We start from the raw sequence: 13222 nt of genomic DNA, 5'->3' as shown, positions 1-13222 counted from the left end.
GCTGGCGGCGGCGGTTTAGATGTTGCCAGTCACACCTCCCCCGGGTTGAGAGGAGGAATCTCCCCACAAAAGGAGGGCTGCAGAATGAGAGCAGCGCACGAAAAGCAGCAGGGGTGGCAGAATGCCCCCGTCCAACCCCTCTCGCCGCTGCGCGCGTAAGCGTATAAGACACTGGGTTGTGCATGCCATCTCGTACTTTGCCATTTTGTACTATAAAGTATTCCGTCTCTACCATTTGAGTGCCGCCTTCTTCTTCGTCGTGACAATATCACCGCGTGACAATATCAAGATGCCGTCTCGCGCTCCCGGAGGCGTGATACGTCGACGTATCTCGCTCCGTGCGCGACAAGCCCTTTGTATAATGTGCGATGGGTGCGGTGTGCAAAATACTGTTGACGTGAGGTAAAGTATATATTCAATACAAGAACTGTCGTTAATACTTGTAATGTCAATGTTAATGTCGCCTAAAATGATCACATTATAATTTTCCGAAATAAACGAACTCAGTATATTATCAAGTTCAACACAAAAGTCACCGCAAGATACTAAACCAATTACAGTTCCTTTGTTAGACGGAAGGAATTCACGGTCAAATTCGAGAGAGACCGATTCGCATTTCGAGGCGGAAAAAGGATATCAGTACGTCGTCTATATGATAACGCGGTAGAAATAAATATGGCTGATCCACAGTGACAGTCACTCAGGCGATGAAAAAATTCAGCACGATAGCCCGGAATGGAAAACATGCTATCATCAGCTGCAGATAGCCATGTTTCTGACAGACATGTCAGCGAAAAGTGATGATTAGTTAACGTAAGAAAATTAACCGTATCATCAAAGTTTTTCGGTAAGCTTCGGGTGTTAATGTGTATGATGGAAATATGAGAAGCAGACGCAACAACTCAGACGTTTCTTCAGCTCGAGGACAGTTTTTGACGCGATGATTATTCCCAGTCATCTAGATGCATTAAAGGGACACTAAAGAGAAACAATGAATCGGTTTAGATTGATAAATTGTACTTTTAGAACTATAATATCGTTAATGTCACCATCATAGGTGTATTAATAAAGGAGCAAATGAAGTTCAAGGTGTCATTTTTAAATTTCGCGCCAGAATCCTCACGCGTGACGTCACGGATTTCAAAGTGTACTTACCGTATTTTGGCGCCATTGGCTCAACAAACTTTCCTCAAACTTGATATGTTAACTCTATGCCCCCTCAGAGGACAGTGTACTTCATTTTTACCGTTAAGGAATTACGTAGGACCTAGTAGGAGTCGTCATGTGACGTCACTGCGAATGGTGCGGAAACTGCAAGGTGGCGTCGCCACCCACATTTTCTTTTTGTGCGGTTTCTCGCTTACTAAGCGCCTTCTCGCAGCAAACGGGGTGTTTTTGGTATCGTGAAAGAGTAGTTTACTAATACGAGAAAAATCGTTGTGCTCTTTAGTGTCCCTTTAATGCTTCTAAGTGAAAACGGCCAGATCACCAACACCAGAGATGCGGTACACTCGGCTGTCCGTAGACTTTCTTGCTTTGATGCGGCAGTTGTGTACCCAAAGTAACTGTCACTGCTTTTCTTTCTTGAGAGCCAATGCCTGAGCAAACAGCCGCTTGTACTTTGGTATCAGGTGGTCGTTGACGAATATGGGCTTATCCGGATTCATTATGCCGATAGACCGGGTTGACAGACGCGCTTTTCTGGCCTTTGAAGCAAATTCAGCCTTCTTTTGTCGAGAACAAAAACGTGCAGTGATGTTCGGACCACCTTTAACGGGGGCCCTGTGCACAACATCAATCTCGGCAGGGCTCACGGACAACCGTGGCACTGCGATGACACAGCCAGTCCAATGATATCTTCGTGCTAGGAGCACAGTGCTGCCGCGTGTTCGCGGTGATCTTGCGCCGGATCCGTAGATACCTGCGCACATAAGCGGATGCAGTCAATAGATTGTTGTGTTGCCGCTAATGCAGCTGCCAAGTGAAGAGTTCCGCGATGATCCCAGTTTATATAGCTTCCGGAAGATGGTAATGATGTAGATGGACAGGTGGCGTTCGTCGTAGGTGGCACGTGGCGCTACGATGACACAGTCAGCAAGGTCAAATTATATCGGTCGCGAAACTTAAGAAGAAAAGTGGTCGAAAACCTATTGCCATATAGACTTTGTCACGTAAGGCATATGGGCACCGCCATCATGGGCTGTTAAACGAATGTTTTCTTATTTTTGTATCCCGTGACGCGAACTGATAAAGCCAGGAAACGCCGAATGCACGAACCCAACAGTTTTCATGTGTATGCGCCCACCGTAACACTGTTCGCCTAGTTGTTCAAGATAAAACACGGCAAGGTTAACAGCCCAGCATGGCGGCACCGAAACCCGTCCGTAAGATAGTCTATACCTCAACGCCCGCCGTACAATTGAAGCGCGACAAGGGGATGAGAGGACAAATAACGAAAACCAAAAACTCAATGAAATTGTTTTTTGAATACTCTTAATTTTAAACATATGCCAAAGTAAACTAGAAATTCACCTTGCGGTTTATGTGACACTCGGCTAAATAGTTCATTGCCTCGTTTTTTTGGTCGAGCGCCTAAATGCAGGCAGTCTGCTATCTGGGCTAATGTTTACTTTGGCCAGTTGGCCATATTGTAGGATCATGGAGGCATCACTTACTTTTTTGCGGCGGTTTCGTGCGTATCTTTCGTGAGTTATTTATTTGCCTATGTATTGTTTATTGGCGTGACACTTCATAGAAGCTGAGCTAGCTCACAGAATGTGTAGATAACCGCCTCTATGACTGCAGACTGCTTTCGAAGGCGCACGCCCAGCATGCCTTCGCTTTTCGTGACGGGGAATGCGGCACGCTTAGCGAGGAAACGCTGAACTGTAAGTGATACTTTCAAGGCTGTCCTCAATTGGGCAACGTGAGTTTTCTAACTATTATGGTCGTGAGCCGTTGTATCATATTTTCTTCATCTGAAAAGCATTTTGGTGTACTATATTGCAAATATTTGGCTAATAAAACAAGCTTTCTTCACCAGTCTTTTTTGTTGATCTTCCTTTCTCTTGCACACAATTGGCGAGCCATAAAGACGCAGTAAAATTGCGTAGTTATGAAAAGCATGTAAAAGCTCAGCAATTAAAAAAGTCAATTTCGTGCCATGTAGAAATGCGCGACGTCGCTACCGCTTCCGGTTGTCACGTCATTGTTTATTTTTTATTTTTGTTCGCTGTTAGTTGTCCCCGCGATACGCAGATGGCGACGGTGGCAACGAGAAGCCAGCTGCTTGACACATGGACTTCTATGGAAGTTTCATTACCAGTTTACGTATACCTTGCAGTCAGTCCAATGATATCTTCGTGCTAGGAGCAGACGCTTGTAGTGACCGCCGGTACAGTGCTGCCGCGGTTTGCGGTGATTTTGCGCCGGATCCGCAGATACCTGCGCACGTAAGAGGATGCAGTCAATGGAATGCTGCGTTGCCACCAGCCCAGCTGTCAAGTGTACATCAAGCTAGCGAACCGACCGCGACCTGGCATGCAAATTATGTCATACACATGCATGTTATTATTTTCATGTTGCTACCTGTCATTTATGTTCGTCATTTAGTCATACAGTAACGTCGCGCAATACCAGTTTTGTTGTATATCAAGCTAGGGAAATGGCCGCGAGCGCAACAGAATGGTGGCAAATAAATGATGCCGTACATGACATAAATCTAATTATTTTCATGTTACCACTTCTCATCTATGTTCGTCATACAGTGATGTCGCGCAATACCAATTTTGGTGTATATCAAGCTAGCGAAACGGCAGCGAAGGCACCATTAGCGAGCATGTAAATCATGCCGTACATGACATGCATGTCATTTTTTTTTCAGGTGACCACCTGTCATTTATCTTCGTCATACAGTGACGTCGCGCAATACTAATTTTAGTGTATATCAACTAGCAAAACGGTCACGAGCGCACCATAAGCGTGGCTTGTAAGTTATGCCACACATGACACGCATGTCGCTATTTTATTGTCACCCCCTGTCATTCACAGTCGTCATACAGTCAGCGCGCAATACCAATTTTGGTGTATATCAAGCAGGCGAACTGGGCGTGAATGCAGCAGGAGCGTGGCATGTAAATCATGCCTCAAATGACATGCATGTCCTGATTTTGATGTTACCACATGTCATTTATGTTTGTCACATGAAAATGTCTCGCCACACCGATTTTGCTATATATCCATTTGATTAAACGACCGCGACCACCTCAAGACCATGTCGTGTAAATGATGCCGTACATAACATGCGTGTCATGATTTACATTTTAGGATCTGTGAGTTCTGTTCGTCATACACTTTCGTCCCGTCATACCTATTTTGGTATATATCAAGTTAAAGGGGTCATGAACCACTTTTCCAAGTAATGATCTAATGGCCTCAGTATCGGAGTGTACTGCCTCCCGAATCGATTGCCGCAAAAATTTCTCGAATCCGTCAAGAATCAGCGGAGTTACGGGGGTTTGGCGCACGCTCCCAGCGCTTTCTCTCTTTTCTCGTGCCGACGAGCGCACTCGAAGCTAGACAGGGAGGGATGGCATGGGGGAAAGAAGTTACGCCAGCGCGCGTCATGAAACGCGATCGCTCTCCCGCTGTGATTCGCTTGCACGAGTGCGGCGCCGGCAAGTGGCGGCATTCCGCGGCAAGAAGCGCATCTGATCCGAACGCCGCTCTCGATTTACGTCGGCTATCGGCCAATAAGCATGCTATGTCTTTGCGACGTACAGCGGACAGACGCCCCGCCCACCGACGAGAGTGAGAACCGGCCTCTGTTTGAAAAGAGGGTGCCTGGGGAAACGGCAACTTCGCGCTCCGCTTGTGGCCATTACGCGGCGCGCACGACTGTAATATTTGGCAGAGCAGTTCATAGCCGTGTCAGCTTTCCGCAGGATGTGTTTTTTCAATCAGCCCAAGGGGTGCTTCATGACCCCTTTAACGAAAAGGCCGGAAGAGTACCAAGACCATAGCATGTAAGTCATGCTCTTCAGGACATGCATGTCATGATTTTCGTGTTATGACCTGCCATTTATGTTCGTCATGCAGTCACGTTGCGTAATACCAGTTTCGGTATGAATCCCATTACAAACTCGTAGGCGGCTAGATAGATAGATAGATAGATAGATAGATAGATAGATAGATAGATAGATAGATAGATAGATAGATAGATAGATACGCTCAAGGTCGCTGAAGTTCCCTCAGAAATGCTTCGCTCAAACAATTGCACTGAAACAACTGCACCGACGGCGCCAGCAAGGCGCGAAACGAACAACGTATCGCAATCAGCGCATAGCGACCAACGCATCGCTACCGAAAGGGCGTCGAACGCCACGCGGTTACAGTGTGCTCTAGGACGGTTTATCACCGTTCCGACGGGTATTGCCATCTGGTCTGGTGGTTCGCGGCGGCAGGCATCACAGCCCGTGCCACCGCCTCACCTTGGAGACGCTCGGTGGTCGGCACACTACTATATCTTAGGCACGATAACAGAAGTAAGCGAACGCGTCGAGTTCTTTATCGCTTTTTTGTGAGAACGTGACATGCAGTACTGAACGCGCGGACATCCGGGTATGCCAGCGGAGACACGAAGCGACCGAGTCTTTCCAATCGCTGCTGATTACTTGTGAGATCGACCGATATGCGAGAACTTCTCCGCTGCCTCAAGTCGCGCTGAATAGAGAACACGCACACTTCGCGTGCATTCCACTCCCTCCCCTACCGGCCTCGCTTGCCATCCCCCTCCTTCGTCTAGGCGCGCTCCAGCACGTGGAGTCCTTTCTCCTGATTCCACCGCATACCTCCCGCAGGCAATACGATCACGGCCTTGTAAAGACCACCATGGCGACGTCGCAAAAATCGCAATAATTTTTATTGCCATAGCGATTAGACGGACACTCACGGTGGGTTTTTAAAATAATAATATGGGGAGTTTAACGTCCAAAAACCACGATATGATTATGAGGGACGTCGCAGTGGAGGGCTCCGGAAATTTCGACCCCCTGGGGTTCTTTAATGTACACCTAAATCTAGGTACACGGGCCTCAAACATTTTCGCCTCCATCGAAAATGCAGCCGCCGCGGCCGGGATTCGATCTCGGCCGCGGCGGCTGCATGCACAAAATGAATAGCGACTCTTTTTCCTTTTTCCTCAAGTTTTTTACTTCTTTTTCAATATTTGTTTTTGAAATTTTCTCTTCCTTTTTTCTACTTTTTTTACTTTGTCCCTCTCTCTCTCGGCTCGGAGGACGATGATATAAAAACGCATCGAAGCCTGGTAAATTTGGTCTTGATGAAGATCTGTCTCCGATCGAAACGTCACAAATAAAGAGTTTTTTGAAGCGTATACTTTTTTCTTATATATATATATATATATATATATATATATATATATATATATATATATATATATATATATATATATATATATATATTCTTCACAAAAAAACTGTCCTAAAGAGACGTACTAACAAAATGGCAAGTTTGGCTAGTTGGTGCTTGTTCATATTTGAAGAAAAACAGCGCCCGAAAAGACGTACACAAAAAAGAGAGGGAACGCACACAGCGCTGCTTTTTTGTCTACGTCTTTTTGAGCGCTGCTTTTCTTAAAATATGTCCTAAAGAGGAGTTTTCTCAAGCGCGCGACCGCGGAATCAAACCAGCGATCCTTCGCCCTGCGAGGCGACGCGTTAGACCGCTCGCCCAGAAGCGCATACATCATCCAGGATATAAACGACTAGCGATTTATAGATACAATTTACAGTTGGCGATGCGCGCGTCTCCGGGCTGCTTCAGCGTCGCAGAGGCTAGTTTACTAGCCCGCGAGATGGCGCAAATGGCGCGGTGGATGGGCCTCGCCATTCAGTTCGCCTTCAGCGCTATCTCGACAGAGTTAAGCAGACGTCTCTTTCTACGTGCTCTGCTCTCACTGCTTACTTCGCGTTGAAGCACGAAAGGAGAGCACGAAAGCCGTATTACGGTACGTCAGCGTTTTCTATAGTTACGCCAGATCGGATCCTAAAAAGCTGCTAGCCATACTTCGTTTAACATTCCAATTCGTTGCTATCGCATTCACTGCTTCGCCTTTGCGGCGAAACTGTGGCCTTTTTTTAAAAGAAGCAAATCATTCCTTTAACCAGTACTAAAGACGAGATGAAATACTCATGTACAAACAGGGTGCAGACACATGTTTGTACATGTGTCTATCGTCTCGTCTTTCGCGCTGGTTAACTTCGCAAATCTCGCACCAACTTGCCCAGAGAAAAACATTCCTAAGCCACATTCCTTTCACTTGTGAAAATACGTGTGCGGATGAAAAAAAAAAAGAACAATTCTCACCTAAACGCTACAATGATACTTTCTCCGTTCGTCAACCTTGCTTGCAATCTTCGGCAGAACGCATTTGAAGTTTTCTCCTGCTTGTCACTTTGTCTTCCAGCTTAAGCCTTCTTATAGGTGTTATAGAAAGTCAAACCCCCTGTTTGTTTGTTTTTTCAGCGGGTCCCATTCCTTCACCTGACTGCCCGTGGCAATTTGGAATCTTTCCCAGCGGCAGTTGCTTGCAGTACTTCAAGTGCGAGTTTGGGCTCGCCAACTTGACCAATTGTGAACCAGGACTTGCGTATGACGATGTCACACACTCCTGCAACTGGCCGGACCTAGTCGACGGATGTGACTCTGAAGGTTCGATTATTTTTCGCTTTCTTTTCATTCATACTCACTACGCATACTCAACATACTTGGGCGCACAGGTGCAGTGTTCCATCCTCTAAACAAGCCTTAGAGGTGACTGCAGAGCTTTTTGATGACGTCATTAAAACATTCCCACCCTATAGATAACGCTGCGTACGAAGCAAATATTATTTGCTCACGCGCCACAAAGCAAGGTACCCCTCGCCTACGTTCAATGCCGCATCTTTTGCTGTTTTCTCCGCCTATGATGCATTAAATTTCATCACAACCGCTTATTGGTGCAATAGCTTAATAAACGACGCACCAATAGGTGGAGACTGGTCCATCGTTTGTCGAGCTGTCGTACGAATGAGCATGCAGCAACAACTTGTCCACGCCAGCAAAGCCACAATCCCACAAAGCAGGAGCGGCGGGTTTACCTGCATGTTTACACGCAGCGCCTCGAGAGATGGCAAATACCATTGAGATGAATCAGCTCCAGCAGCCACACTGTTGCGTAGTGCCATTGCAACAACCATGTGTAAAATCCTTAGGAAATAATTACAGCTTACCGATGCCATTGTACAAAAAGCAACATTGCGATGATAACATGATAAAATCTGCATCTGGCAGCATACAGCAGTGTCGAATGTAGCTGGAAAGAAACGCATAAATGCGCATGATGCTACTGACATCAAAGCAGAAAGTAGATGAAATATACAGGCAGTCGGATAGCTGCTACAGGGAAATCATCTCAAGAAGATTAGGCTTATGTTGAACAGATGTTGAAATCCATCAACACACTAACGAAAAGTCACAAGTTTCACGAGACCGCCCGGTTGTTTCGACGTCAGGGTGGTCATAAATTCGCACGCCGCGCTGCCATAGAATTACATGTGATAGAGGCCTGGGAAATTTTGACCACATTTCGTATGTGCGCTGTTGTTCCTCAACATTTGTGCGAAGTGGACACGTTGTCTCGTTCACTAGCAGCCCCTGGCCGTACGCCATTATCATTTTAAAATTTTGAACATCTCGGATTGCAGTCTATTTTTAGACAGCCGCATGTAGACCGTTCTCAAATATTTCTCGGTTATGACTGCCTGGTTGTGCGCGGTGAACGCTGATATGTGTGCGCGCCTATCACTTGTTCTGTCCTTGCGTTCTCTATTCTCTTTCTCCCCCTTGCCCCCCTTAGGGTAGCAAACCGGCTACAACCTGGTTAACCTCCCTGCCTTTCCTTTGCCTCTCTCTTAAGAGGATATAACACTTGAAGTATATTTTGGACTTCTAGTACTTCGTCACACGTTGGGATGTAGACAGAGTGTGCAACAAAACCGTGGTGTTACCAAGACGGTGCTAAGCATCTTATGCTACCTTTGCACAAAACGCGATTGTATTTCATGCTGTTATGTCGTAATGAAAACAATGATAACATACCTGCACTGCAGACGGGTTTCAGCCTTTTAGGTAGTTTTGGGCTGGGGTCGCAGCATGTATTCTAAAGCCACTACGCAAAACTCGCTTCACAAGAAGGTCTTATTTATGCCCTTTGTTAATGGAGTGACAAGCTGAACGTAGTGAACAAGGTGAACGAAGGTGACGAGGTGAACTACATTACCTCGTCAACCTCGGCAATAAGGCTACGCTCTTTCATATCAACATGTTAAAGAAATATGAAGACCGTAAACCGCCAAGCCAACAAACGGTTACAGGAGCTACCATCACAGTCAACACAGACAGCGACTAACCAGGACTTTTGCGACTACGGACCACGCGTCCCACTAGGACAGACCCAAAACTGGACGGACGTCAGTATATCCACGGAGCTCACTTACAAGCGACATCGAGTCATGGACGTCCCTAACAAGTGCAGAGACATCTTCTCAGATGTACCGGGGAAGACAAGAGTGGTCCAATGTGAATTGAAGCTCACTTCGGACGCTCCGATACAAGTGCGACAATATACATTGCAGTTTGCTGTCAAAGATGCTGTGGAAGGCGAAGTAAAATACATGTTGCGGCTGAGTATCACTGAAAGATCCACACCTGTCTGCCATTCACTTATAGTGGTCGTTGAAAAGAAAGATGGCACTATGAGACTGTGCATCGACTTTCGACTACTAAATAAGCTTATACTTCCAGATTGTGAGCCAATTCCTCGCACGGATATGATGTTTGCAAAGCTCATGGGATGTAACTACTTTTCACGTTTTGATTTCTCCAAAGGATACTGGCAAGCACCTATGGCCAGCCAACCTGTCCAGAGAGCTTACGGCCTTTTCATGTGAATCTGGCTTGTATCACTTCAAGTATATGCCATTTGGCATCAAGGCTGCACCAGCGGTATTTAATCGCTTAATGCGTATCATCACAGAAGGAATCTCAAATATATTGTACTACTTTGGCGATGCGCTCATCACCACCGAGACTTGGGAAGATTATCTGGAAACACTGACGCGATTTTTCTAACGTGTTAGAGCGGCTCATCTGACTATAAAGCCGGCAAAATGCGAAGTCGGCTGTCCAACAACCACCTTTTTGGGTCACGTTGTCGGGCTAGGCTTGCTACAGATGATGAAGGGCATTACTGACAAGATTCAAGCAGATGCACAATCACTAACCAAGAAGGAACTAAAAGCCTTTGTGGTTGTTGCGGGTTACTATCGCGACTTCGTACCCAACTATGCTGAGATGATGTTTGGATTGACGGAGCTAACAAAGAAAGGCTTCCCGAATAAACTAATATGGAGTGAATAATACGAACAAGCGTTTGAAGACGTCAAGAAACTCTTGCCCACGCAACCTGTGTTGAGATCTCCTGACTTGCGCAAAGCGTTTGTGCTGTGGACTGATGCACCTTCACGAAGCTTAGTAGCAGTATTGCTCCAGGAGCATGAAGGGCATCTGCATCCAGTATCGTATTCGAGCAGGATTACTACCACGTGAATCAGCCTACTGTACCATCGAAAGGGAAGGCCTTGCTGTGGTTTGGGCAATCTAGAAAAATGTTTTCCTATTCGGCCGGCCGTTCATATTGCAGTGCGATCATCAACCACTGTCCTATATTCAGTCAGCGAAGCTTCTGAATAGCAGAGTCCTACGGTGGAGTTTGCTCCTTGTGGAGTGCGACTTTCAAGTTGAACACATTCGCGGTGCGGACAATGTTGGCGCTGACTACACGAGTCGCGCAGCTTTAAGTGAACCATAATGATGTATTACCGTTTTACACAGCTTTTTTGTCAGTAGCTTGTGGTCGCGGTGCAATTATTCTATTTTGTTCATGTTTAGGGAGTCTACATTCAAACTTTTCTTTACAGACTACTGACTAGTGTGTTCAACGAACTGAAAGTTGGGCGAGAAGAATGTAGTAAGAGACTGTTTTTCACAACCGAAAGCGAAAAACGAAACCGAAGAAGATGAAGGTGTGGGCGGGGAGAGACGAACGTGAGCTCGTGCCGCACGCTTCGTGGCCGATCCCCCGTAGTGGGTTGAGCTATTCCCCTATAGGAACCAACCAACCAACCAAGCGTAAGCTTCGGAACGCCGACGGGCTGAGCGAACGCGGTCAGTGAGCGAGAAATACGTTCGACCCGAGGAACAAGACGGACCGAGCTGGTAGCACCAGGCCGATCCCCTCCATTGGGTGTGTGCCATGGGGAGAGGACAACAACAACAACAACAACAACAACCAGCCAGGACGAGCTTGACGTTTCCCTGCGGCGAACGAGTGTTCCGGACCGGGCCTTGCGGGCTGTCCCTGTGGTGGACGTGCGTGCGGGCCAGGCCGAGCAGCTGATCCTTTACCAAGTGGGGTGTCCCTTACGAATCAGCTACCGAAGTCGTGGCCATGGTGCTTAGTCTGCTCGGGTCCGGCACAACCGATGCTGAGAGCGTGGCTTCGGTGCTACGTCGGGTGCAGCGTGTTCCGATGCGTTCGTGAGCGAACAGTTCAGGACCTGCTCATGCCCTCTTGAACGACACATCGTGTCCTCTCCTGCTGCAAGCGCGCGTCGCCTACACCCTGACGGTACCGTCAGTGACAGCCGACGGACCTCATAGAATCCAAGTTAGGGAAGACGTACTGATCACTTGAGTGTGCGTAGGTGTAGTACTGTAAGGACTGAGGGTTATAAGAAGAGCTATTGTATTGTTTGGCCAGTGAAAGTGTATGTATTTGTTACCTCGTGTTGTCATAAATGTTTTCTTGTCCTTGACTGGCTGTCTGTGTCCGAGGGCCCAAGAACCACTACAGTATGCCTATTCAACTGACATCTCACTGCGCTATTTTCAACACGTGAGACTGCAGCGCGCATCAGGAAGCAGCGCCCTCAAACAGGATCACTGTGAGGTAGAAAGTCAGGACTACGCTCCCACCTTTTGCGGGTGGGAGCGTGGGAGCGTAGTCACGTGTTATTTTTCATATTTTGCGTGCTTTCTTTATCAGCCGGAAAAAGTTAGCACGTAACTAGTACGTTGCTGAAAATATCGCAGTTAGGTGTCATTTGAGCATGCCTAGGTATGTGTCATGGACATTTTGATAATTAGGTGAGTACTTGTCGAGTTAGAAAATAGCTAGGATTAATTAACTAAAGCTGATCAGCGAAAAAAGTAATAGTGGTTACTACAGTATACTGGGAAGAATATAGAGGTGAACATTTGACAGCGTTCTGTCTGGTTGGGAAGAAAATATCATTGAAAAATACACCAACCAACGAATTATGCATTAGGTGTGCTTCGCGTAACGACATTCCTCATTTTTTAAATCGTGCTGCGTGATATTTGGGACACCCTGTATAATTCACAAAAAGTAAAGCAACATGCAAGTAGTGTGTAAAATCTCATTGTAATGCACATTAACCTGTGCACTACACATTGCCACTATGTAAGTAAAATACAAAGAAATGGGATGCACAAGGAGCTTGGTGTCAGCCTACACATGAAGGCAACTAAATTAGTACAAGAAGGCTAGCATCACTTTTGAGAAATATGCAACCATGCAGATAAGCACGTTGTACAGTTTTCTATTGCATTAGTTTGCCTATGGCATCGAAACATGCCCCACATAATCGTGCAGTTCAGTTTGCCTGCAGAAAAGTCTAAAATAGACCTGTGGTGCTGACTAGATCCACTTACCAAGATTCGTAAAAGCATTCAGCAATGCCCACAAAATGACAACATTGCCTTCATATATTGCTGCGTAAATTTCAGGAATTATCCTCGTGAACTTGTAGGCATTATTTCCTAAGTGTAATTTTGTACACTTTAATAAAAATCAATTCAATTCAATTATCACACGACTGCAATGTGCCAGTACTTCTATCATGCATAATTAGTACAACTATGTTTACAATATTTCCATGCCAGCTAGTGCCATCTGCAACTCAAAAAAGTTTTTCATCTTTAATTCCTCACTTTATGGCTTATGCATAATTACCTCATTGAAAACTATTCCAAGTACTATGACTGCAAAGTAAACTTGGAATTAGACAATCACGTGTTT

The 13222-nt window shown here is 46.1% G+C and overlaps 1 protein-coding gene across 1 annotated transcript in view; it reads left to right on the top strand.

Annotated features, from left to right (window-relative positions):
• LOC119390571 (protein obstructor-E) overlaps positions 1-13222 on the top strand; it is a 73650-nt gene that overhangs the window by 34421 nt on the left and 26007 nt on the right. Inside the window, exon 3 of the mRNA XM_037658165.2 lies at positions 7546-7731. Within this exon, the coding sequence (XP_037514093.1) occupies positions 7546-7731 (186 nt within the window). The remainder of the gene's footprint in view (positions 1-7545; positions 7732-13222) is intronic.

This window comes from Rhipicephalus sanguineus, chromosome 1, assembly GCF_013339695.2.
Source record: "Rhipicephalus sanguineus isolate Rsan-2018 chromosome 1, BIME_Rsan_1.4, whole genome shotgun sequence".
NCBI lineage: Eukaryota > Metazoa > Arthropoda > Arachnida > Ixodida > Ixodidae > Rhipicephalus > Rhipicephalus sanguineus.
This window is presented reverse-complemented; position numbering and strand designations above follow the sequence as displayed.